Raw genomic sequence first — 27,922 nt, forward strand, 5'->3', positions numbered from 1 at the left:
ATTACAAAACCAGAAGCTGATTCTTTGAAAAAGTCAACAAAACTCTAGCTAGATAGGTTAACAAAAAAATAAATAAATAAAAGAGAGACAGAGAGAAAGAACACCAAATTACTAAAGTCAGATATGAAAGTGGTGACACGGCCAGATGCAGTGGCTCATGCCTGTAATCCCAGCACTTTGGGAAGCCAAAGCAGGCGAATCACTTGAGGTCAGGAGTTTAAGACCAGCCTGATCAACATGGTAAAACCCCCATCTCTACTGTAAAGAAGACAAAAATTACACAGGCATGGTTGGTGCATGCCTGTAGTCCCAGCTACTAGGGAAGCTGAAGCAGGAGAATCACTTGAACCCAGGAGACGGAGGTTGCAGTGAGCCAAGATCTTGTCACTGCACTCCAGCCTGTGCGAAAGAGCAAGACTCTATCCCCCCCACTCCCCCAACAACAACAAAAAAAGTGGTGACACTACTGATTTTGCAAAAATAAAAAGAATTATGAGACGATACTATGTAAAACTGTATGCCAACAATTTGGATAACCCGGACAAAATGGACAAATTTCTACAAACACACAGTCTACCGAAACTAACTCATGAGGAAATAGAAAATCTAAGTAGAACTATAACTAGTAAAGGGATTAATCAGTAATCACAAAGCTCCCAAAGAAAAGGCTAGGACCAGATAGCTTTCACTGGTTGATTCCACCCAACATTTAAAGAATGCTTCTCAAACACTTCCAAAATATTAAAGAGAAGGGAACACTTCTCTTCATTAGTTCTATGGTCCAACATTACCGATACCAAAGCCAGACAAAAATACTACAGGAAAACTACAGACTAATACACCTTAGGAATACTGATGAAAAACTCAACAAAATCAGCAGCCTATTAAAAGGATGACACACCATGACCAAGTGAAACTTACTCCAGGAGCACAAGATGATTCAACAATGAAAAAATCAATGTAATATACCACATTAATAGAATGAAGAAGAAACTCCACATGATCATCTGAATCAAAACAGAGAAACCACTTGACAAAGTTCAACACCTTTTATGATAAAAAAAACACTCAAGCTAGGAATAGAAGGAAATTTCCTCAACATCATAAAAGCCACGTATTAAAAACCAATAGCTAACAACATACTCAATAGTGAAAGATTGAACGTTTTTCCCCTAAGATCAGGAACAGGATGAGGATGCCCACTTTTTCTTCTTCTATTTGGCATAATACTAGAAATTCCGGACAGAGCAAGTAGGCAAGAAAAAGATGGAAAATTCATTGAATTTGGACAGAAAGAAGCAAAACTATGTCTATTCACAGATGATATATATGTAGAAATCCCTAAAGATGACACATACACACCAAAAACAAGCTGTTAGAGCTAATATATTCAAAGTCACAGAATACAAAATCAGCACACAAAAATCAGCTGGATTTCTATACATTAGCAATGAAAAATACAAAAAGGAAATTAAGAAAACAATTCCACTTACGATAGCATCCAAAATAAAATACATAGGAATTAATCAGGGAGGTGAAAAACTTAATAAAAAACTACAAAACATTGCTGAAAGAAATTAAACATAAATAAATGGAAAGATATCTCACGTTCCTAGATTGTTAAGGTAACAATATTACCCAAAGCAATATACAGATTCAATGCAATCCCTATCAAAATCCCAATGGTATTTTTTGCAAAAAAAAAAAAAAAAAAAAAAAGCCAGGCGCGGTGGCTCACACCTGTAATCCCAGCACTTTGGGAGGTCGAGGCGGGCAGATCACGAGGTCAGGAGATGGAGACCATCCTGGCTAACATGGTGAAACCCCGTTTCTACTAAAAATACAAAAAAAATTAGCTGGGCATGGTGGCGGGTGCCTGTAGTCCCAGCTACTTGGGAGGCTGAGGCAGTAGAATGGCGTGACCCTGGGAGGCGGAGCTTGTAGTGAGCCGAGATCGCGCCACTGTACTCCAGCCTGGGCAACAGAGCGAGACTCCATCTCAAAAAAAAAAAGGAAAACCCATCCTAAAATTCATATGGAATCTCAAAGAGCCGCATAATAGTCAAAACTATCTTGAAAAAGAATAAAGTTGGAGAACTCACACTTTCTTATTTGAAAACTTACTACAAAGCTACAGTAATCAAAACAATGTGGTACCAGCATAAGCACAGTCATACAGACCAATGGAATAGAGAGCCTAGAAAGAAACCCTCACACATATGACCAATTTTTGACAAAGGTGCTAAGACCATTCAATAGAGAAAGGATGGTCTTTTCAACAAATGATGCTAGGAACACTGATTATCCACATGCAAAAGAATGAAGATGGACCCTTTTCTTACATCATATACAAAAATTAACTCAAAATAGATCAAAGACCAAAACTTAACAGTAAAGCTATAAAACTCCTAGAAGAAACTATAGGAAAAAAAATATTTTCAACATTGGATTTGGCAAAGATTTCTTGTATATGATACCAAAAAAGCACAGGCAACAAAAGAAAAAACAGATAAACTGGATTTCATCAAAATAAAAACTTTTGTGTATCAAACGACACTATCAAGAAGATGAAACAACAATCCACAGAGTGGGAGAAAATACTTGCAAATAATGTATCTCATAAGGGGTGAATAACCAGAATATATTAAAAATTCCTATAACTAAAAAATAAAATAAAATTTAGAGCCTTACAAATACTTTACAGTTTTTTTAAAAACTGAAAATAGATGAACCAAGCCATTGCCTCAAGAAATAACAGTATAAATAAAATGAAAGCTAAAATTAATGAAACAGAAAAATTTAAATGCTAGGAAACAAAATCAAAGCCTAGGTTTTAAAGACCAATAAAATAGTAAACGTGAATGAGGAAAGAGAAATGAGTAAACAGTTACAAACATGGATACTAAAGATAATTATATGAGAATATGGAAATATAATATAACCTTTATATAATTGTACAAAATATGTAAGTATTATATACAACTCTGCACTGATAAAACTGAAATATATATTTTCTAGCAAAGAACAAACCATCAAAAGTGACTTTAAAAACAACAGAAATTCTTCAAAAAATCAAAAATAAAATAACCATATGATCCAGAAATTACACTTCTGGATATATATTCAGAAGAATTAAAAGCAGGGTCTTGAAGTTATTTGTACACCCATGTTCACAGTAGCATTATTTATAATAGCCAAAAGGTGGAAACAACTGAAAAATCCATTGGCAGATGAATTTAGATAAATAAAATGTTGGTATATACATACAATGGAATATATCACTCAGCCTTAAAGAGGAAGGAAATCCTGACATGCTACAACATGGATGAATACTATTTCAGCCATAAAAAAAAGAATGAAATCCTGTCTTTCAAGGCAACATGAATGGAACTGGAGGACATTATGCTAAGTAAAATAAGCCCATGTCAAAAAGACATATACTGTATGAGTCCACTTATATGAGGTAGTCAAATTCAGAGAGACAGAAAGTAAAAGGACGGTTGCCAGGAGTTGAGGGTAGGGAAGAACAGAGAGCTGTTTAATAGATACAGAATTTGTTTTGGAAGATGAACAGGTTTTGGAGATTGATTGCACAACGATGTGAAAGATAGTGCTACTAAACTGTATGCTTAAAAATGGCTAAGATGGTAAATTTGATGTTATGTGCATTTTACCGCATACAAAATTTTAAAGAGACAGAAAAACTACACAGATCCATAAGGGAGCTCAAATAAAAGGTGATTAATGAGTTATTTTAAATAGACAATAAACAGGCTAGTTCTAGAAAGAGCATAAGAAACCAGTAGCAGTACTTGACTTAGGAAAAAAAGTATAAACTGAAGGTCAAGAGTGAATAGGAAGCTTACTTTTCCACTGAATTCCCTTCCTGATGTACAGTGAAAATTTCCATTATGTCAATTTATTTTTTTTCTTTAAAACTAATGATAAGCAAAAGTCAAAGGAAATCCTAACCTTGATGATTTTACAATGATTTCTATCTAATCAGATAATTTCTATTATTTAAATTATTCCGGGCCATAGAAAAGACTGATAGTTCCCGAATTCACATTACTAATTTGGCACAAATAACTGTTAGAATAATTAGTTACTTTCAAAAGTGATAATGCATATTATGTTAATTATACATATTTTCTAAGCATCAGAAAGCTGAAGCACTGGAAGGAAATGTTTGATTAAGCAGCTACCCAACACATTTGCCAATAGCCAACCAAGTTTACCTCACACACACAAATGAACATACTAAAAGTAAAGATTTCCAAATATATTTCAGCTCCAAATTTAAAGTGAACGTTTAAATAACATAGAAACTATCTGACTGGATACAATTCAGCTCTAAAACTAGAGTTCAGGGCCCTTTATCTTTTGTTAATTATTAATTTTAAATTTTTTGATGTATTAATATTTATGAAGAACATAGTAACATTTTCATAGCTATACAGAGATCAAATCAAGGTAATTAGCATACCCATCATCTCTTATCATTTCTTTGTGCTGGGAACATTCAACATCCTCCTCCTAGCTCTTTGAAACTTTGTAACATATTGTTAATTACAGCCATCTTACAGTGGTATACAACACTAGAACTTACTCTTCCTATCTAGTTGTAATTTTGAATCCTTTAACAAATCGCTCCCTACCCTCCCCACACCCTATCCTTCCCAGCCTGTAGTATTCTGTTCTACTTTTTACTTCTATGAGATCAACTTTTTTTTAGCTTCCACGTATGAATGAGAACACTCAGTGTTTAATGTTCTGTCCCTGGCTTATTTCACTTAATATAATGTCCTCTAATTCAATCCACGTGCCTCAAAATACAGAATTTCATTCTTTTTTATGGCTGAATACTATTCCATTGTGTATATATACCATATTTTCTTTATGCATTCATCTGTTGTTAGATACTTAGGATGATTCCATATCTTGGCTATTGTGAATAGTGCTGCAATAAACATGGGAGTACAGATGTCTCTTCAATATACTGATTTCCCTTCCTTTGGATAAATGTCCAATAATGAATTGTTGGATCACATGGTAGTTCTATTTGCAGTTTTTTGAGGAACCTTCACACTGTTCTCCATAGTGGCTGTACTAGTTTACATTCCCACTAGCCACACTTAAGAGTTCACTTATCTCCACACCTTTGCCAGCATTTGCTATTTTTTGTCTTTTTGATAGTAGCCATTCTAACCGGGGTGAGATGATATCTCACTGTGGTTTTGATTTGCATTTCCCTGATGACTAGTGATGTTGAGCTTTTTTAAAAAATATATCTGTTGGTCATGTGTCTGTCTTCTTTTAAGAAATGTCTATTCAGGTCCTTTGCCCATTTTTTAATTTTTTGTTGTTGTTGTTGTTGTTTTGTTTTGTTTTGTTTTTTGCTGTTGAGATGTCAGAGTTCCTTGTATATTCTGGATATTAATCCTCTGCTGGATACATACTTTGCAAATATTTTCTCCCATCCTGTAGGTTCTCTTTTCACTCTGCCAATTGTTTCCTTTGCATTAACGTTAATTTTTTAAAGAAAAGTAACTTAAATGCTTGACAATATGGAATTTAAAATATGGTACATTCAAGCTGGGTGCGGTGGTGCATGCTTATAGTTGCAGCTATCTGAAGGCTGAGGTGGAAGAAGATCGCATAAGCCCAGAAGTTTGAGACCAGCCTGGGCAACATAATAGCAAGACTTAGTCTCTTTTTTAAAAAATGGTATATTCAATTTAGGGAACACCATACAGCAGTTAAAGACAATGACCTAGATGAACAATGGTTCTCAAACTTCAATGTGCATCACAATCACCTGAAGGACTTAATAAAAATTGCTGTTTTTAGTGAGAAACTAAGTATTTAGTTAGAAACTAAGAACTGGCATTTCTCACAAGTTTCCAGGTGACGCTGATGCTGCTGGTCTAAAGACCACACTTTGAGAAATACTGAACTATATACCTATCTGTCTATCTCCCCATCCTCATAAAAATACAGAAGCTAGACTGGAAGAATACACATTTAACCCTTTGCAGTGGCTGTCCCTGGGAAAGAAAAAAAAGAAATTAGTGGGATTCGTAATTAAGTCAGAATTTATGGAAGTATTACTTATTCACAATTTTTAAAAGCCACGTGAGGACTTAGCTCTGATTTTTTAACTTGCCCAAACGCCTACCTAAGGGGTCTAGGAAGTCATGCCCTACAAACCATAAATTCTCATCAGATGGGTTTTATTTGACACTATATATCGTGACTTACTTTTCAATCTGACTCTGGCATAACATTATGAGACAAGGAAAAAATATTTAGCCCCAAAATATATTTCCTTGCCATACCTTGAAATTTGCCGTGCAAAATCTCCTGTGGGGAAAAAACATCCACATTCTATAGAGAATCCCCTTTTCCCTTTGTTTTCCTTCTTTCCTTTCCAGATCCAGGAGATTAATCGACTAAGAGCCAGGCACTCTTTTAGGTCTAATAAGAAACATTTTACAACCTTCTCTCTCTCTGAAGTCTGCTGAGAGATTCCTCTGCACAACAAAATCTGGTCTCCACAATCCTTTATCTTAACCTGGACATTCCTTTCCATTAATCCCAAGTCTTCAGACAAACTCAACCGTCAACCAGACAACGTCTAAATTTACCTATGGCCTGGAAGCCCCCACTTTGAGTTCTCCCGCCTTTCTAAACCAAACCAATGTATTTCTTAAATGTATCTGATTGATGTTTCATGCCTTCCTAAAATATATCAAATCAAGCTGTACCCCAACCGCTTTGGGCACATGTTCTCAGGAACTCCTGATGGCTGTGTCACGGGCCATGGTCACTCGTATTTGGTTCAGAATAAATCTCTTAAAATATTTTATAGAGTTTGACTCTTTTCGTGGACACATATATAAATTTCTCAAAAGATGAGCAAAATATAAAAATGTTAATAGCAGTATGGGAAACAGTTACATTCTTTGTACATTTCAAATATTTCTTTTTAAAAAAAGATACTATAGTCAAAAGAAACAGGTGACTGGAAAAACATTTACAGACTAAAAATGTAGGATTACTGCTCTTAATATACAAAAAGTTCCGCGAATTCATAAGGAACTGGAAGCAACATAACAGAATAATAGGTAAAGGAAGTCAACAGGCACCTGCAAAAGAAAACATGCAAATGGCAAAGAAACATATGAACTGTTTTCAAACCTCACTAACCTTAAAAAGAATAAAAATTACAATGAGATACTATCTTTGTTCTCAACACTTGAGAATTTTAATTAGTGCTCTCATTTGGAAAATGGATGTTTAAGCCATTAATACTTTTTTCTTTTATATCACTTATTAAATATGAACTTTCAGAATAGTCAAGTAACTACAACCACGATCATGACATAGAACATTTCAAACATCACCACAATCAATCCCCTACTGCTCCTTTGCAATAAATTTCCTCCCCTAACTCTCACTCCTGGCATCCACTGATTTGCTTTCTGTCCTGAATTTTGTCTTCTCTGGAAGTTTTAAGAAATCATATAGTATGTCATCTCTTGACCCTGGCTTCTTTCACTTAGCATAATATTTTTGAGATTTACACATGTTGCCGAGTCAGTAGTTCCTTTTTATTGCTGAATAGTATTCCACAGTTTCAAGGCATCACCACTGGTTTATTCATTCACCAGTTGAGGGACATTTGGGCTGTTTTCAAATTTGCGCTATTATAAATAATATGTATACTCGAGTATACATCCTTGAGTGAAGGTATATGCCTTTGTGTGATTTTTTATTTTCATATTATAGGTACACAACATAATTTTCATTTTCTTCAAGATTGTAACTTGCCTTCAACATTTGTATCTATGGATTAATATTCACAGAGATAAATGTTTAAATCTATACACATATTCTTGTTCCTAACCTTATGTTATCATTCTATGCTTGAAAATTTACAACATATTTTTAATGCTAGTATCTACTGTTTGCTTCCGTTCTGAATGACATTTTTTCAGCTTTATTGAGGTATGATTGAAAAATAAAAATTGTATATATTTAAGGTGTACAACATGATGTTCTGATAAACTTATACATTCTAAAATGAGTACCACAATCAAGGTAATAACATATCCATCACATCACACAGTTTACCTCTGAAAGAGAAGGTAAGAATACCTGAGATGAGATACTATCTTACCTTACTAGTGCGGCAAAATTTTAAAGATTTAACAACAGCTAATCCTGACAAAAATGCAGGAAAATAGGCAATTCAGTGGGGATGAAACTCTGACCTGCTGCAACTATTGGGGAATGTAAATCTAGTAATAACTATTACAAATTTTAAATGCAAATGTTCTTGACACAGGAACCCCTAGTTTTTAGATTCTAGTCTATAGAATTAAGAGCATCAGTTAACAAGGATATATGAACAAAATATTTACTTAAGGCTTAGCTAAGTGTCAAAAAACTGAAAACATCAGAATATCCACCCATTCAGTGAAATGGCTGAGTAAATGAGGCTCATTAGTGTAACAGAATGTTACCTAATACTGAAAGGAATGTGTCGGATCTCTATCAACTATTTTGAGGAACAGCTAAAATATTTTCTTAGATAAACAACGATGCAGAGTAATGTGCATAAAATAATTTCATTTTAAAATACAACCACCACCACCCTACGTATGTATATTTTGCATTTGAATATATGGGTAAATAGATGTGAGTGGAAGGATACATACCAGCCAATAACACTAACCAGCTCAGAAGGAATGTGAGTAGAAAAGGGTGAGAACACTATTTTATTTTTTTTTGTTTTTTTGAGATGGAATCTCGCTCTGTCGCCCAGGCTGGAGTGCAGTGGCATGATCTCAGCTCATGGCAACCTCCACCTCCCAGGTTCAAGCAATTCTCCCTGGCTCAGCCTCCAGAGTAGCTGGGATCACAGGAGCCTGCCACCATGGCCAGCTTTTTTTTTTTTGTAATACATTTTTAAAAATACATTTTTTAGCCAGGCGCAATGGCTCATGCCTGTAATCCCAGCACTTTGGGAGGCCCGAGGCAGGCAGATCACCTGAGGTCAGGAGTTCGAGACCAGCCTGACCAGCGTGGAGAAACTCCATCTCTACTAAAACTACAAAATTAGCCGGGCGTGGTGGCACATGCCTGTAATTCCAGCTACTCAGGAGGCTGAGGCAGGAGAATCGCTTGAACCCGAGAGGCGGGGGTTGCACTAAGCGGAGATTGTGCCATTGCACTCCAGCCTGGGCAACAAGAGTGAAACACCGTCTCAAAAAAAAAAACAAAACTTTTCTTTTTAATCCAGAAAGATTTAAAAATCTAAACTTTTAAATCTAGAAAATACCAGAAAAAAATTAAAAAGCATACTTCAAAAATCTTGGCACCTGCCAGACAAAAAGGTAACATGCTGAATGATTCCATTTGTATGAAATGTCTAGTTTAGAATTAAGTAAATCTATAGACAAAAAACTAGATTACTGGTTGCCAAGGGCTGCGAGTGAGGCAAGAGGAACGGGGAGTCATTACTAACGGGTTTCTTTTTGGGAAGATGAAAATGTTCTGCACAGAAACAATGGTGATGATTGTACAACTTTGTTAATGTACTAAAATCGCTGAATTTTACACTTCAAAAACGTAAATTTTATGATATGTGAATTATATCTCAATAAAATGAATAATATCTTCTGGGAAGAGAGATCTGACCAAAAAAGCTAGGAGACAAAAAGGAACAAGGCTGAGGTGACTACATGCAAATTTTAAATATCTATATAGTAAAAAGAACTCATAAAGTTTAAAAATGAAACCAAGTAAAAATGTACACATATACCCTTACAAATCAACAAAAGACAAACAATTCAATGGAAAAATCAGCAATTCCCTGAAGATACACAAATAACCAGTAAACACTTAGAAAGCTACAGTTGTGATTATTAAAACGTAAATTCACTCAAGTACTACTGAATCTACAGCTTATTTATTTCTATTTTTCCAATAAACAACAACAACAAAAAAACACCCTACTGTATTAGTCAGGGTTCTCTAGAGGGACAGAATTAAGGGAATAGATACTTATACAAAGGGGAGTTTATTAAGCATTAACTTACACGATCACGAGGTCCCACAATAGGCTGTCTGCAGGGTGAGGAGCAAGGAGAGCCAGTCCAAGTTCCAAAACTGAAGAACTTGAAGACCGACGCTGGAGGGCAGGAAGCAACCAGCACAGGAGGAAGATGTAGGCTGGGAGGCTAGGCCCGTCTCTCTTTTCACATTTTTCTGCCTGCTTATATTCTAGCCACACTGGCAGCTGATTAGATGGTAGCCAGCCAGATTAAGGGTGGGTCTGCCTTTCCCAGCCCACTGACTCAAATGTCAATCTCCTTTGGCAACACCCTCACAGGCACACCCAGGATCAATACTTTGTATCCTTCAATCCAATCAAGTTGACACTTAGTATTAACCATCACAAGTCCACCCCTTGTCAACTTGAACCCATACATATCTCCTGAGATCATACATAATCTTCAAATAAAGACAATAAAGTCATAATTATGCCTAACATAATACAATTATCTTTCGTACAACCAGAAACACACCTATCCCAACCCAAATACTAAAAGTTAACAATACTTAAAATGCTGATGTGAAGTCAATAAATCTTAAGTCATATGATAAAAGAAAAAGGAAATAAAATGAAGATATTTTCTTAGTACAGGTGTATACATGCACAAACATGTTTTTAACAAAAGGAGGAGGAAATACTCATGACAATTACAGTTGTTTCTGCAGCTGGTCATGCAGTCGTAGCTGGTATTGATGACTACCTTCTTCTACTAGCCATTCTGTATTCCCTTTGCCTTCAGCAAGCACCTCAGCAGGTGGTGGTTTTTTTCCTGGTAGAGTGACCCAAACCTTCATTCCTGAAGGGTCTGGGTCATTTGCAGTCCTGCCTGGATGGGGCTGTTGTAGTTTCCCATTTACCTTAATCACAGGGCATGGCAATACATGGTAATACTAAAAGATGCCCTAATGGATCTCCATGCATACTCTTCTTTACCTCCGCTATGGAGTAGTAGACTGATTTCATCTTGATAGTCAGGGTCAATCACCCCAGCCAACATTGTAACTCCCTTCTTAGCCTGTTGACTTAAAGGTAGGAGGAGCCCAAAATGTGTCCAGGTGGCAATCTTAACTTCCAGTTTAATGGAATCGTTGTTGTGTCTCCTGGTGGCAGCGTTCCTCCCTCTGGAACTAAGACCTCTAGGCCAGCAGAACATAATGTCTCAAGAACGGGAAGAAAAATTTTCTAGTGGATCACTAGGGGTGATGGTGAGTGATTCCTGGACCCGGGAATCCTGGCTATGGGAGAAACAGTACCATATATTGGACGCTGATTCAGAGCATACACAGCCTTCTGGAAAACTTTGCTCCAGCCCTGCAAAGTACTGTCTTCTAGTTGGCATTGTAATTGTGACTTCAAAAGGCCATTCCACTGTTCTACCAATCCAGCTGCTTCAGGATGGTTGGGAACATGGTAAGACCAGTATGGCCAGGTACATTGGCTCATGCCTGTAATCCTAGCACTTTGGGAGGCCGAGGGGGGCAGATACAAGGTCAAGAGATTGAGACCATCCTGGCCAACATGGTGAAACCCCATCACTACTAAAAATACAAAAATTAGCTGGGCGTGGTGGCGCACACCTATAGTCCCAGGTACTTGGGAGGCTGAGGCAGGAGAATCGCTTGAACCTGGGAGGCAGAGGTTGCAGTGAGCCGAGATCACGCCACTGCACTCCAGCCTGGCAACAGAGCAACACTCCATCTCAAAAAACAAACAAACAAAAACAGTGAATTCCATGAGCATGAGCCCACTGCCACACTTCTTTAGCTGTAAAGTGAGTACCTTGGTCAGAGGCAATGCTGTGTGGAATACCATGACGGTGGGTAAGGCCTTTGGTGAGCCCATGCATGGTAATCTTGGCAGAAGCACTGCATACAGGATAGGCAAACCCATATCAGGAGTAAGTGTCTATTCCAGTGAGGACAAATCTCTGCCCTTTCCGTGATGGAAGAGGTCCAATATAATCAACAAGGTAGCTGGCTGATCACCCCGAGGAATGATGTCATATCAAGGGCTCAGTGTTGGTCTCTGCTGCTGGCAAATTGGACACTCAGCAGTGGCCATAGCCAAGTCAGCCTTGGTGAGTGAAGTCCACGTTGCTAAGCCCATGCATACTTCCATCCCTGCCACCATGGCCACTTTGTTCATGGGCCCATTGGGCGAGGAGAGGGGTAGCTGGGGAAAGAGGCTAAGTGGCATCCACAGAACAGGTCATGCTATCCACTTGATTATTAAAATCCTTCTCTGCTGAGGTCACCTGTTGGTGAGCACTCACATGAGATACAAACATCTTCACAGTTTTTAACCACTCAGAGAGGTATATCCACATACCTTTTCCTCAAATCTCTTTGTCACCAATTTTCCAATCATGCTTCTTCCAAGTCCCTGACCATCCAGCCAAACCACTGGCTCCAGCCCATGAATCAATATATAATCGTACATCTGGCCATTTCTCCTTCCACGCAAAGTACACAACCACGTGCACTGCTCAAAGTTCTGCCCACTGGGAAGATTTCCCTTCACCACTATCCTTCAGGGATGTCCTAGAAAGGGGCTGTAGTGCTGCAGCTGTCCACTTTCAGGTGGTGCCTGCATATTGTGCAGAACCATCTGTGAACCAGGCCCTAGTCTTCTCTTCCTCTGCCAACTGATCATAGGGAACTCCCCATGAGGCTATCAGTATAGGTGGGGAGAGAGAAGGTACGGTGGCATGAGTGGAGACCATGGGCATTTGAGCCACTTCCTCATGTAACTTACTTGTGCCTTCAGGACCTGCTTGAGCCCGATTGTGTATGTACCACTTCCACTTGATGATGGAATGCTGCTGTGCACGACCCACTTTACGGCTAGATGGGTCAGAACGCACCCAGTTCATAGATAGGCAGTTCAGGTCACAAGGTGACTTGAAGACCCACAGTTAAACATTCAGTTTCCACCAAAGCCCAGTAACAGGTCAAGAGCTGTATCTCAAAAGGAGAGTAGTTATCTGCAGAAGATGGCAGGGCCTTGCTCCAAAATCCTAGAGGCCTCCGCTGTGATTTACCTATGGGGGCCTGCCAAAGGCTCTAAACAGCATCCTTATCTGCCACTGACACTTCAAGCACCATTGGATCTGTTGGGTCATATGGCCCAAGTGGCAGAGCAGCTTGCACAGCAGCCTGGACCTGTTGCAGAGCCTTCTCCTGTTCTGCACCCCACTCAAAACTGGCAGTTCTTTGGGTCACTGGATAAATGGGCCAGAGTAACACACCTAAATGAGGAATGGTGCCTCCAAAATCCAAGTAGGCCCACTAGGCATTGTGCCTCTTTCTTTTTTGTAGGAGGGGCCAAATGCAGCAATATTCTTCACCTTAGAAAGAATATCTTGACAGGCCCCACACCCCTGAAGCCCTAGAAATTTTACTGAGGTAGAAGGTCCCTAAGTTTTACTCGGATTTACTTCCCATCCTCTGGCACCCAAACGTCTCACCAATAAGTCCAGTGCGTTTGCTACTTCTTGCTCACAGAATCCAATCAGCATAATATCATTAATGTAACAGACCAGTGTCATATGTTGTGGAAGTGAAACATGACCAAGGTCTCTCCAAGTAAGATTTGTTTATATAAATTAGAAAACTCAAGCAGTTCTTTACGAGTGTAGCGCACCTCCTCATGGGTCACACTCTCAGCCTCACCTCTAGGGACCTGCTAGGACTTTAGTCTGGTTATAGGTCTAGAAGCAAACAGGGGTGTTGGGGGTGGCTTCTGAGGAGAATCAACATTATCTTGCCTGGCAACTGCCTCAGGGGAGGCCATTCCTGTTGCCTCAGGCAGCGCAGGGTTTATCTCTTCAGACAAAAGTGGAAAGGCTGATGGCAGCATGGCTCAGGGAGGGGATGTTGCCACTACTGGGGATGGGGAAGCTGTTTCTTCTGGCAAAAAAGGTTCATCAGAGTTTACAAACTCAGAGTCCCCAGCTTCATCAGGGTCCTCCCACACATGCCCTTTCCAAGTTGCAGGGTCCCATTCTTTTCCAGTCAATGCCCACACTTTAACAGTAGACACCTGGTTAGGCTGTACATGCACCTTTTGTTGCAGGTCAGCCACTTGCATGATAAGAGTTTGTGTTTGTTTTTTCACAATTTCAGCTCTTTTTCTACAGGAGATAAGGGTCTCACTCAGGTCAATCTTAGCAGATTTGAGGCTCAGTATCTGCTTCTGAAGACAGGAGACAGAATCCCTGAGCTCATCATTTTCTTTCACCACTTTGTCCACTGAATTTAGGAGCAACCAACCAGCTTCATTATGTTCCTTGGTTCTCCATATATGGTCAAAGGTATTATTATGTATAGGGTCACTAAACTCCTTGCCTCTCATTAGCGGTGAATCAGGAGTGTCAAATGCATTTATTTTGCAAACTCCCTAAACAGTTCACACCAACGACTATCAGTGTTCTCCACAATATTAGAAGTAGAGTCCTTAATATTTTAGGGTCTAATCATATTAAGCAGCAAACTCCAGAAACCCCCAAACAAGCTAAGAAACTCCATCCTTAATACTCCGTTCCTCTAGAACCACACTCCTTGTACCAAAATCTCTATTAGGGTTCTCTAGAGGGACAGAAGTAATAGAATATTTACATAAAGGGGATATTAATTATTAACTAGCACGATCACAAGGTCCCACAATAGGCCGTCTGCAGGCTAAGAGGCAAGAAGAGCCAGTCCAAGTTCCAAAACTAAAGAACTTGGAGTCTGATGTTCGAGGGCAGGAAGCATCCAACACAGGAGAAAGATGTAGGCTGGGAGGCTAGGCCCCTCTCTCTTTTCACATTTTTCTGCCTGCTTATACTCCAGCCATGCTGGCAGCTGATTAGATGGTGCACCACCCAGATTAAGGGTGGGTCTGCCTTTCCCAGCCCACTGACTCAAATGTTAATCTCCTTTGGCAACACCTTCACAGATACACCCAGGATCAATACTTTGTATCCTTCAATCCAATCAAGTTGACACTCAGTATTTATCATCAAACCTACTATTTTGAAGGTCTCCAAAACAATCTACCATGAAAAATGGTGTCCTCATAATGGAAAAGTTGAGATATACACCTAAGTGGAGTAACACGCAATCACAGACTCTCAAGGATTACCTGGTTCATTTATTTACCCTTTAATGTATAAATTCCCGGTCCAATACTTCTACAAAGTAATAAATCATTCAGCTGATTCTGAACATCTCCATCTACAGGCAAACCATGAAGGAAACCATCTCATGTTCAGCCAGCTAAGAGTATTTCTCCAAAAGCAGCAAAAAATGAAAAAAAAAAAATTTGCAAAACAAACTGCATATTGAAATTTCAGTAAAACCCTAGGATTAATACTGTTCTTTTTTTTTTTCAATCACCTAGGTGATTATTTAAAAAAATTTTAAGAGCCTCCTAGAATTACCAGTTGTCATGGTGCCAATTTCACTATAGATGGTATATGCGAGAGCCTTATCTTCCTGGCAAAATTCTTTGAAAACTGTTCTAAAATACTTAAAATGAGTTACTAGATAATTTCAGTAGCACTATATGGACACATACCCTAAGTACATGCAAATAACACACTATAAAAGTGATGAACTCAAGTAGGGCAATCCTTGTAGTGAATATTAGATAAACTACGTTTAATAATAACAGAGGTATCGTTTAGTCTTCTCAGACAAAAGAATGAAACTAAGGGATTATTTTAAATCTTTGTTCATTGCCTGGTATTATTTTCCCTCTGCCAAATAAAATTATGTATGAGTATGTCTCTTCTAAGTCCATCAAACAAAGAAACCTAAAATGATAATTTAAATGGTTCCCTGAAATACTTTGCTTAAATAATAAGCCTAAAGGAATACACACCTTGAGTAAAATAAACTGCTTCACATCTAGATATAATGGAAATAATTTTGCCCTCCTTACCTTATTCATGTTGTTTTCATCAACCACGTCTTTGGATATATCCTGGATTATTTCTGGACACAAGATAAGGAGAATGATTTGTAGTGGCCAAACTGCTGCTTTACGTTTGGTGCTTTCAGCAAAACCATCCACCAAGTCAAATAGCTTTTCTGCACATTCTGCATGAAAAATATATTAAATGACATTATTAGATAGGAACAAAATCCCTGGCATTAAAGTAAAAGCTGACACTATGTAAAAACCCAAGGGCAACATTTTAAAAACATAAACATGGAACTTCATTTAAGCAACTACACAAATGCATTCTGGTAAGTAGACAAGCAATGTAATACTGTCTATGTGTTAGAAGAGCTATCTTGATCTATCCTGGAAAAGCTCACATTTTAGAATGGACGATCATGTATTCAGTCTCACTGTGAAGGGCCTTATGCAAAGTGTGATGTACCCAAGCAACAAAGACTGAACAGCTTCCCAAAAAGAATTACCAAAGTTCTCCAGGAGTCTGTATTCTCTGCCTTGCAGTTGTGTCTTACATTATAGGTGAGAATATTACTACTTTATACACATCTCCCTAAATACAAAATAAAGCTTCAGAGCACATGCTTCTCTACAACAAAGAGCCAAACACCCCATCCTATCACAGCTCTAAAGATCTGACCTTCATTTCAAACTACTTTGTTTGCTCCAAGGAAAGGAAGAGGGTTGGGCGTAATTTAGAAATGTAAGAGAAAAACAGTATTTCCTATTTGACACCAGTTGACAATAGAAGATGTAAAAGCACCTTTATAACAAAAATAACTTGGAAAACGATGATAGGTTTTTATGTCACAAGCAGACATTTAAAAGACAAAAAAAAAAAAAAAAATCAATCGTATCCTTACCAGCCATATCAGTCTGTGGGATCTGGTATAGTTTTGTAAATTCATCTGGATAATTTTCTACCCAGTTCCAAAATGCCTATAAATAAAGAACCACATGTCTTTATATGAAAGCAGTGATCTTTTGTAATACAGTAAATAAAATGTCACAAACTTCTAACTTCCTTCATAATAATATTACAATGTATTCTTCCTGAAAATTAATGTGAAACTATCACTCAAGTCATAACTTTTTGATTCAGGATGCTAACAACAGCAAATTTTACACCAAAAACAAAATTTTAATACCAGAGAGGTTGTAACTTACCTTTTCCAGGCTATTTATAACTGCTAACTGCGCAACCTTCTTTAGGGCTTTAAATTTAAATGCTGTTTCTGGAAAAAACACAATTTTTAAAAATTAACTCTAGAATAAGTTAAACACAAATACAACTCAGAGCAAAATAACTTTCCATTTATGTATTACTTTTGCTCCAATATTATCTGTAAGCAATGAAAGGTAAAGACACCTAACATAAACCCAAAACTCGATAGTTGTCTGCTAGGAAAGAAAAATTCCATAAACAGCAAATATGCCTTGGACATCAATGATTGTGAGCTTTTTCTTTTGTTTTTAATAACTTGCTTTTTCAAAAAAAAGTATAAAACACATACAGGATATTGGTTCCTCCTATCCATGAGCATGGAATTGTTTTCCATTTGTGTCCTCTCTTATTTCCTAGAGCAGTGGTTTGTAGTTCTCCTTGAAGAGGTCCTTCACATCCCTTGTAAGTTGGATTCCTAGGTATTTTATTCTCTTTGTAGCAGTTGTGAATGGGAGTTCACTCATGATTTGGCTCTCTGTTTGTCTGTTATTGGTGTATAGGAATGCTTGTGATTTTTGCACATTGATTTTGTATCCTGAGACTTTGCTGAAGTTGCTTATCAGCTTAAGGAGATTTTGGGCTGAGACGATGGGGTTTTCTAAACATACAACCATGTCATCTGCAAACAGAGGCAATTTGACTTTCTCTTTTCCTAACCGAATACCCTTTATTTCTTTCTCTTGCCTGATTGCCCTGGCCAGAACTTCCACTATTAGGTTGAATAGGAGTGGTGAGAGAGGGCATCCTTGTCTTGTGCCAGTTTTCAAAGGGAATCCTTCCAGTTTTTGCCCATTCAGTATGATATTGGCTGTGGGTTTGTCATAAATAGCTCTTATTATTTTGAGATACGTTTGATCAATCCCTAGTTTATTCAGAGTCTTTGGCATGAAGGGCTGTTGAATTTCATCAAAGGCCTTTTCTGTATCTATTGAGATAATCATGTGGTTTTTGTCATTGGTTCTGTTTACGTGATGGATTACTTTCATTGATTTGCATATGTTGAAACCAGCCTTGCATCCCAGGGATGAAGCCAACTTGATCATGGTGGACAAGCTTTTTGATGTGCTTGTTGGATTCAGTTTGCCATTATTTTATTGAGGATTTTTACATCGATGTTCATCAGGGATATCAGCCTAAAATTTTCTCTTGTTGTTGTGTCTCTGCCAGGTTTTGGTATCACCATGATGCTGGCCTCATAAAATGAGTTAGGGAGGATTCACTCTTTTTCTATTGTTTGAAATAGTTTCAGAAGGAATGGTACCAGCTCCTCCTCTAGCTGAATCTGGCTGTGAATCCATCTGGTCCTGGACTTTTTTTGGTTGGTAGACTATTAATTATTGCCTCAATTTCAGAACTTGTTATTGGTCTATTCAGGGATTCGACTTCTTCCTGGTTTAGTCTTGGGAGGGTGTATGTGTCCAGGAATTTATCCATTACTGCTAGATTTTCTAGTTTATTTGCACAGAGGTGTTTATAGTATTCTCTGATGGTAGTTTGTATTTCTGTGGGATCGGTGGTGATATCCCTTTATCATTTTTTATTGCGTCTATTTGATTATCCTCTCTTTCTTCTTTATGAGTCTGGCTAGTGGTCTATTTATTTTGTTGATCTTTTCAAAAAACCAGCTCCTGGATTCATTGATTTTTTTTTTTTTTTTTTTTTAAACAGAGTCTTGCTCTGTCGCCCAGGTTGGAGTGCAGTTGCACGATCCTGGCTCACTGCAAGCTCTGCCTCCCGGGTGCACGCCATTCTCCTGCCTCAGACTCCCGAGTAGCTGGGACTACAGGCGCCTGCCACCATGCCCGGCTGATTTTTTTGTATTTTTAGTAGAGATGGGGTTTCACTGAGGCCAAGGCGGCGGATCACGAGGTCAGGAGACTCATTGATTTTTTGAAAGGTTTTTCGTGTCTCTATCTCCTTCAGTTCTGCTCTGATCTTAGTTATTTCTTGTCCTCTGCTAGCTTTTGAATTTGTTTGCTCTTGCTTCTCTAGTTCTTTTAATTGTGATGTTAGGGTGTCAATTTTAGATCTTTCCTGCTTTATCTTGTGGGCATTTAGTGCTATAAATTTCCCTCTACACACTGCTATAAATGTATCCCAGAGGTTTTGGTACGTTGTGTATTTTTCTCATTGGTTTCAAAGAACATCTTTATTTCTGCCTTCATTTTGTTATCTTCCCAGTAGTCATTCAGGAGCAGGTTGTTCAGTTTCCATGTAGTTGTGTGGTTTAGAGTGAGTTTCTTAATTCTGAGCTCCAGTTTGATTGCACTGTGGTCTGAGAGTCTTTGTTATGATTGCCATTCTTTGGCATTTGCTGAGGAGTGTTGTATTCCAATTATGTGGTCAATTTTGGAATAAGTGCAATGTGGTGCTGAGAAGAATATACATTCTGTTGATCTAGGGTGGAGAGTTCTGCAGATGTCTATTAGGTCCACTTGGTGCAGGGCTGAGTTCAACTCCTGGATATCCTTGTTAACTTTCTGTCTCGTTGATCTGTCTAATGTTGACAGTGGGGTGTTAAAGTCTCCCATTATTATTGTGTGGGAGTCTAAGTCTCTTTGTAGGTCTCTAAGGACTTGCTTTATGAATCTGGGTGTTCCTGTATTGGGTGCATATATATTTAGGGTAGTTAGCTCTTCTTGTTGCACTGATCTCTTTACCATTATGTAATATCCTTCTTTGACTCTTTTGATCTTTTTTGTTGGTTTAAAGTCTGTTTTATCAGAGACTAGGATTGCAACCCTACTTTTTTTTGCTTTCCATTTGCTTGGTAAATCTTCCTCCAACCCTTTATTTTGAGCCTATGTGTAACTTTGCATGTGAGATGGGTCTCCTGAATACAGCACAGTGATGGGTCTTGACTCTTTATCCAATTTGCCAGTCTGTGTCTTTTAATTGGGGCATTTAGCCCGTTTACATTTAAGGTTAATAGTGTTATGTGTGAATTTGTTATTATGATGCTAGCTGGTTATTTAGCCCATTAGTTGATGCAGTTTCTTCATAGCATAGATGGTCTTTACAATTTGTTATGTTTTTGCAGTGGTTGGTACCAGTTGTTCCTTTCCATGCTTAGTGCTTCCTTCAGGAGCTCTTGTAAGGCAGGCCTGGTGGTGACAAAATCTCTCAGCATTTGCTTGTCTGTAAAGTATTTTATTTCTCCTTCACTTATGAAGCTTAGTTTGCCTGGATATGAAATTCTGTGATGAAAATTCTTTTCTTTAAGAATGTTGAATATTGGCCCCCACTCTATTCTGGCTTGTAGGGTTTCTGCCTAGAGATCTGCTGTCAGTCTGACGGGCTTCCCTTTGTGGGTAACCCGACCTTTCTCTCTGGCTGCCCTTAATATTTTTTCCTTCATTTCAACCTTGGTGAATCTGACGATTATATGTCTTGGGGTTGCTCTTCTCGAGGATTATCTTTGTAGTGTTCTCTGTATTTCCTGAATTTGAATGTTGGCCTGCCTTGCTAGGTTGGGGAAGTTCTCCTGCTAATATCCTGAAGAGTGTTTTCCAACTTTTTCCATCCTCCCCATCACTTTCAGGTACACTAACCAAATGTAGATTTGGTCTTTTCACATAGTCCCATATTTCTTGGAGGCTTTGTTCATTTCTTTTCACTCTTTTTTCTCTAATCTTGTCTTCTTGCTTTATTTCATTGAGTTGATCTTCAATCTCTGATATCCTTTCTTCTGCTTGATTGATTTGGCTATTGATACTTGTGTATGCTTCATGAAGTTCTCATGCTGTATTTTTCAGCTCCATCAGGTCATTTATGTTCTTCTCTAAGATGGTTATTCTAGTCAGCAATTCGTCTAACCTTTTTTCCAGGTTCTTAGCTTCCTTGCATTGGGTTAGAACATGCTCCTTTAGCTTGGAGGAGTTTGTTATTACCCATCTTCTGAAGCCTACTTCTGTCAATTCGTCAAACTCATTCTTTGTCCAGTTTTGTTCCTTTGCTGGTAAGGAGTTGTGATCCTTTGGAGGAGAAGAGGCGTGCTCGTTTTTTTTCAGCCTTTTTGCACTGGTTTCTTCCCATTTTCGTGGATTTATCTACCTTTGGTCTTTGATGTTGATGATGTTGATACTATTCCTTTCTTAGTTTTCCTTCTAACAGGCAGAACCCTCTGCTGCAGGTCTGCTGGAGTTTGCTGGAGGTCCACTCCAGACCCTGTTTGCCAGAGTATCACCAGCAGAGGCTGCAGAACAACAAAGATTGCTGCGTGTTCCTACCTCTGGAAGCTTTGTCCCAGAGGGGCACCTGCCAGATGCCAGCCAGAGAGGACACAAACAAACGGAAAAACATTCCATGCTCATCGTTAAGAAGAATCAATATCGTGAAAATGGCCATACTGCCCAAAGCAATTTATAGATTCAATGCTATCCCCATCAAACTACCACTGACTTTCTTCACAGAATTAGAAAAAACTACTTTAAATTTCATATGAAACCAGAAAAGAGCCCGCATAACCAAGACAATCCTAAGCAAAAAGAACAAAGCTGGAGGAATCACACTACCTGACTTCAAACTATACAAGGCTACAGTAACCAAAACAGCATGGTACTGGTACCAAAACAGATACATAGACCAATGGAACAGAACAGAGGCCTCAGAAATAACACCACACATCTACAACCATCTGATCTTTGACAAACCTGACAAAAACAAGCAATGGGGAAAGGATTCCCTATTTAATAAATGGTACTGGCAAAACTGGCTAGCCATATGCAGAAAACTGAAACTGGACCCTTTCCTTACACCTTATACAATAATTAACTCAAGATAGATTAAAGACTTAAACGTAAGACCTAAAACCATAAAAACCCTAGAAAGAAACCTAGGCAATACCATTCAGGACATAGGCATGGGGAAAGACTTCATGACTGAAACACCAAAAGCAATGACAACAAATGCCAAAATTGACAAATGGGATCTAATTAAACTAAAGAGCTTCTGCATAGCAAAAGACACTACCATCGGAGTGAACAGGCAACCTACAGAATGGGAGAAAATTTTTGCAATCTACCCATCTGACAAAGGGCTAATAACCAGAATCTACAAAGAACTTAAATTTACAAGAAAAACACAAACAACCCCATTAAAAAGTAGATGAAGGATATGAACAGACACTTCTCAAAAGAAGACAACAAACATATAAAGAAAAGCTCATTATCACTGATCATTACAGAAATGCAAATCAAAACCACAATGAGATACCATCTCACGCCAGTAAGAATGGCGATCATTAAAAAGTCAGGAAAGAAAAGATGCTGGAGAGAATGTGGAGAAATAGGAACACTTTTACACCGTTGGTGGGAGTGTAAATTAGTTCAACCATTGTGGAAGACAGTGTGGCGATTCCTCAAGGATCTAGAACTAGAAATACCATTTGACCCAGCCAGCCCATTACTGGGTATATACCCAAAGGATTACAAATCATTCTGCTATAAAGACACATGCACACGTATGTTTACTGCAGCACTGTTCACAACAGCAAAGACTTGGAACCAATCCAAATGCCCATCAATGATAGACTGGATAAAGAAAATGTGGCACATATACACCACAGAATACTATGCTGACATAGAAAAGGATAAGTTCCCGTCCTTTGCAGGGACATGGATGAAGCTGGAAACCATCATTCTCAGCAAACACAAGAACAGAAAACCAAACACCACATGTTCTCACTCATAAGTGGGAGATGAACAATAAGAACACATGTACACAGGGAGAGGACCATCACACATCGGTGCCTGTCGGGGGGTGGGGGCTAGGGGAAGGGATAGCATTAGGAAAAATACCTAAGGTAGATGATGGGTTGATGGGTGCAGCAAACCACCATGGCACATGGATACCTATGTAACAAACCTGCATGTTCTACACATGTACCCCAGAACTTAAAGTATAATAAAAAAATTTGGAAAACATATACAGGGCCAGGCCCGATGGCTCACGCCTATAATCTCAGCACTTTCGAAAGCAGGAGTGGGAAGATAGCTTGAGCCCAGGATTTCAAGGCTACAGTGTACTATAATCATGTCACTGCATGCCAGCCTGAGCGACAGAGCAAGACTCTGTCCAAAAAAAAAAAAAAAAAAAAAAAAAAAGCAAAAGCACAGGTGTTTACGGGAAAATTTTAAAACCATCAATGATTCTATCATTCAGAGACAATCACAGTTAACATCTGGTGGTTTTACTTCTACCACTTTTCCTATGCATGTAGAAAACAAATATATTTAACATAACTGAGATCATATAGGCTATATCAAACCTGTTCCTTTCCATAGTATCCCTAATTATTTCTGTATCAGTAAAAACTCTTTTTTTTTTTTTTTTTTTTTTTTTTGAGATGGAGTCTTGCTCTGTCGCTCAGGCTGGAGTGCAATGGCACAATGTTGGCTCACTGCAACCTCCGTCTCCCAGGTTCAAGCGATTCTCCTGCTTCAGCCTCCCCAGTAGCTGGGATTACAGGCGTGCGCCACTACACCCAGCTAATTTTTGTATTTTTAGTAGAGATGGGGTTTCACCATGTTCGTCAGGCTGGTCTCGAACTCCTGACCTCATGATCCGCCCACGTAGGCCTCCCAAAGTGCTGGGATTACAGGTGTGAGCCACTGTGCCTGGCCTATTTTTGATGGCTCTATATGCAATAGTAACTATTACACAAACTATTAAAACATATCATGTATTTTTAGTATGATACACTTAATTCTTTTTGAATCTTAATGCTTTCAGAGTATTACAGATGAACAAACTGTGTGTCTAAGGTTACAGATCTAATAAATGATTGAATTGGGCTTTAAAACCAAGGTCTTTTCAGTATGCTTTGATGTCCCTCATAATATTTAAGTCACTGTATTAAGTGACTGGTTATTTAATGTTTTCCAGTTTTAACACTGAAGTTATTTCTGTTATTTCACTACTATAAATAACATTAATAAATATTTTCATATCAACATCTTTTCCCACATCACTGCTTATTTAAGATAAGGAATCTCTAGAAGTGTCCAGTCAAAGAGATGAATATTTTTAGGGCCCTTGATAAAGATTACCAAGCTGCCTTTCACTAGGGTTGGGCCAAATGCTGCTATCACCAAGCAGCATACGAAAGTGCCTTCATCCTATCTTTGTCATCATAAAAGTATGTTCATTTTCTTTATTTCGCTAATTGGAGTGTTCAAAATAGTAGACTGCATTTTAACGCAAGTAACAGTAAACATTTCTCCATATAAATATATTGGGTATTTTAATTTCTTCTTAAGTTTATTGTCCACATCTAGAAAAAGATTTATGTTTGGAAAAAATGACCTGTCTATAAGCGATTTTACTGGCAATGGTCCCTCGGCAAAGAACTTCTCCTGTTGACTTTTAATGAAGGGATAAAGGTTTTTATTACATCTATGTAAGTGTCTAAGAGAGAGATGAGTCTTTTTTCTGGACTTGCAAATAAGTAACTCTCCAAATCAGTTTTTAAAAGTACCCCTTTGAATTCTCTTTGCTCTCACCCTCCACTGATTTCCAAATAATGACATTACTCTTCACAGTGCTCTTTAGCAACAACTTTACCTTTATGACATCTTAAATGTGTTATATACCATAATCTATTCTCAAAGCCAAAGTATCTTTCAGTTCTACAAGTTTCTTGTTGGACATCCTACTGATACCTCAAACTCAGAAGATCTAAAACTGAATTTATCATTTTCCTGGTCAACCCCTCTCTTCTGCCATCAACCTTTCCTTCCCTTTTCTGCTCTAACCAGCTTATTCTGTAATATTTGGTGATATCTCTCTAACCTCATATATCTAAATTGACTATCAAATGCTATGTATTCCATTTCTTTTTTTTTTTTTTTTAGATGGAGTTTCGGTCTTGTTGTCCAAGCTGGAGTGCAATGGCGTGATCTCGGCTCACTACAACCTCCATCTCCCAGGCTCAAGCGATTCTGCTGTGCCTCGGCCACCCGAGTAGCTGGGATTACGGGCACGTGCCACCACACCCGGCTAATTTTTTGTATTTTTATTTTATTTTATTTATTTATTTAGAGACGGAGTATCACTCTGTTGCCCAGGCTGGAGTGCAGTGGCACAATCTCGGCTCACTGCAAGCTCTGCCTCCCGGGTTCATGCCATTCTCCTGCCTCAGCCTCCCAAGTAGCTGGGACTACAGGTGCCCACCACTACGACTGGCTAATTTTTTGTATTTTTAGTAGAGACAGTGTTTCACCGTGTTAGCCAGGATGGTCTCCTGACCTCGTGATCCACCTGCCTCAGCCTCCCAAAGTGCTGGGATTACAGGCGTGAGCCACCACGCCCAGCCCATTTTTTGTATTTTTAATGGAGACGGAGTTTCCCCATGTTGGCCAGGCTGGTCTCGAACTCCTAACCTCAGTGATCCGCCCACCTTAGCCTAACAAAGTGCTGGGATTACAGGTGTGAGCCACTGCGCCCAGCCTCCACTTCTTTAAATACCTATCAAACTGGTCCCCATCCTTACCCTACCCCAATCCATCATCTGGATCTCCACAACTCTCATTATTTTTCACTTATATTACTGCATAACTAAGTCCCAGAAGTTCAGGTAACCCTCTACCAAGCCATCCTGCAAATTTCAAGCAAAGGGGTATATCTAAAATAAAATACTGATTAAGGTATTCTCTACCTCAAAGCCTTTCTATCACTTCCCAGGGCCACTAAAATAAAGCTTTGTAACTCAGAAGCACAACAGTGCAGCAGTCAAGTATCTAGGTTCTAGAGATGAGCAGATGTGAACTCAATCTTTACTGAACAATTACTAGCTCTGTGACTTTGAAAATTTACTGAGGCCTCAGTTTCCTCATCTACACAAGAGATGATAATATTAATACTAGTATTGCATCACAGGGTTATTTTAAGAATTGATGAGAAAAGGCATGCAAACTGCATAGCGCAAGGCCCGGTGCAGACTGAAAATGTAACAAATGTTTCTCTCTCTCTCTCGATATATCTATCAAGATACAGATATATCTATAGATAGATCTGGATATACACATATAGATTGATATATCTATACACAGATAGGTATATCGAGAGAAAAAGAGAGAGAGAGAGACAGACAGACAGAGAGACAGACAGAGACAGGATCTCACTCTGTTACCCAGGCTGGAATGCAGTGGCACAATCACAGCTTACTGCAACCTCAACCTCTTCCTGGGCTCAAGTGATCCTCCCACCTCAGCCTCCCAAGTAGCTGGGACTACAGGTGCGTGTCACCACACCCAGCTAATTTTTTTTTGTAGAGATGGGGGTCTCTCTATGTTGCCCTGGCTCAAGCAATCCTCCTGCCTCGGCTTCCCCAAAGTTTGGGGATTACATGTGTGAGCCACCAGGCCTGGCCATATCTTTATTAAAATGATCTGACCTATTCTTGTACCTTCACATCTTGCTCATCTCTCATCCCCTCAAACAAATATATACTTCCTCTCTCACTTTACACTCACCCTATTTGAGTTTATCATAGTTTTTTTCTGCAAATAACTTGATAATGACATCACTTGTCTCATAAACCATGCCATGAGCTCCTTAGGGACCGATTCCATATTTTATTAATTTTTGTAATCCCAGCACTTAGCATGGCTTCTTATACATAGTTTCTCAACAAAGGCTTGTTGAGTTGTATTTAAAACACATTACTACCTTTACTACTCATTACTGAAAGGGTGCATTCCTTTTACCACTGTCACCAAGAGCCATATTTTGCTGGCCTATTTAATATCGGTTTTATACTTTATATATTTATCAGCATATACTCTAAATTTATGTTCATGAGGGAGCCGCATTCAATGGGAAAGTTACTTCAGTATAAAAGAAAGTCATTTATCCACACATTCAATTAGTTTCTCTTATTTGGACAGAAGAGACATTTCAGTTAATTATTATGGATTGAACATTTCTATTGTTTTAAACAGCTATTCACAGGCAACCTGGACTAGACTTGTTTCCAAAACATCACTGAACAGTTATGAAAAATCATAAAATCCCACTAATACTTCTTAACTTTAATTCATAGAGATCTCTAAATTTTACCATTCAGTTTCTCAACTGCTCAACGCTTAATAATAGATATCAAAATCTTGCAAATCTCAACTATTAATTAAATGGTGGTTTATTATAATCTAAAATAATTGCTGTCCACATGTTTGTCTCTTGGCATAACAGCTAAAATCATCCCTATATTTTCCTTTATTAAAGTTACTGAATTAATTGTTGCTTGGTTTCACAATGGTAATGACCTAAAATCATAAATTATGAACAAGGGTAATATGAATAGAACACAGCTTTATATTATTCCTTTATATAGGTATTGCCTTTTTACATCTCTGGTGAGATAGTTATTGAGTTTAAAGGAAATATTAAGAAAACAAAAACACGTATTTTGAAAACTACATTGCAGAACTGATGTTTCTGAAGCTAATATAATTCAATCTGTTTTAGGTCAGATATTAAAAATATTATTGTTTGACAATTCCTTAAGTTACAAATAAAAATATGTGTGAACTGTATATGGTTTCATATCTAAATTAGCCAGGGTCTAATAATGCCAAAAACTAAAAAACATTTTTTTTGTAAAATGAAATTTAGATTTTCATACTCAGTTT

General features: G+C 38.3%; 1 protein-coding gene across 17 annotated transcripts in view; it reads right to left on the reverse strand.

The window, feature by feature from the left end:
• NF1 (neurofibromin 1) overlaps positions 1–27,922 on the reverse strand; it is a 278,753-nt gene that overhangs the window by 175,016 nt on the left and 75,815 nt on the right. For all 17 annotated transcript variants that reach the window (XM_034943231.3, XM_034943230.3, XM_003811980.6 and 14 more), the window contains 3 exons: positions 17,234–17,301; positions 16,930–17,005; positions 16,049–16,206 (listed from right to left, as the gene is read on the reverse strand). In XM_034943231.3, the coding sequence (XP_034799122.1) occupies positions 16,049–16,206; positions 16,930–17,005; positions 17,234–17,301 (302 nt within the window). The remainder of the gene's footprint in view (positions 1–16,048; positions 16,207–16,929; positions 17,006–17,233; positions 17,302–27,922) is intronic.

Source organism: Pan paniscus, chromosome 19 (genome assembly GCF_029289425.2).
Source record: "Pan paniscus chromosome 19, NHGRI_mPanPan1-v2.0_pri, whole genome shotgun sequence".
Taxonomy (NCBI): Eukaryota; Metazoa; Chordata; class Mammalia; order Primates; family Hominidae; genus Pan; species Pan paniscus.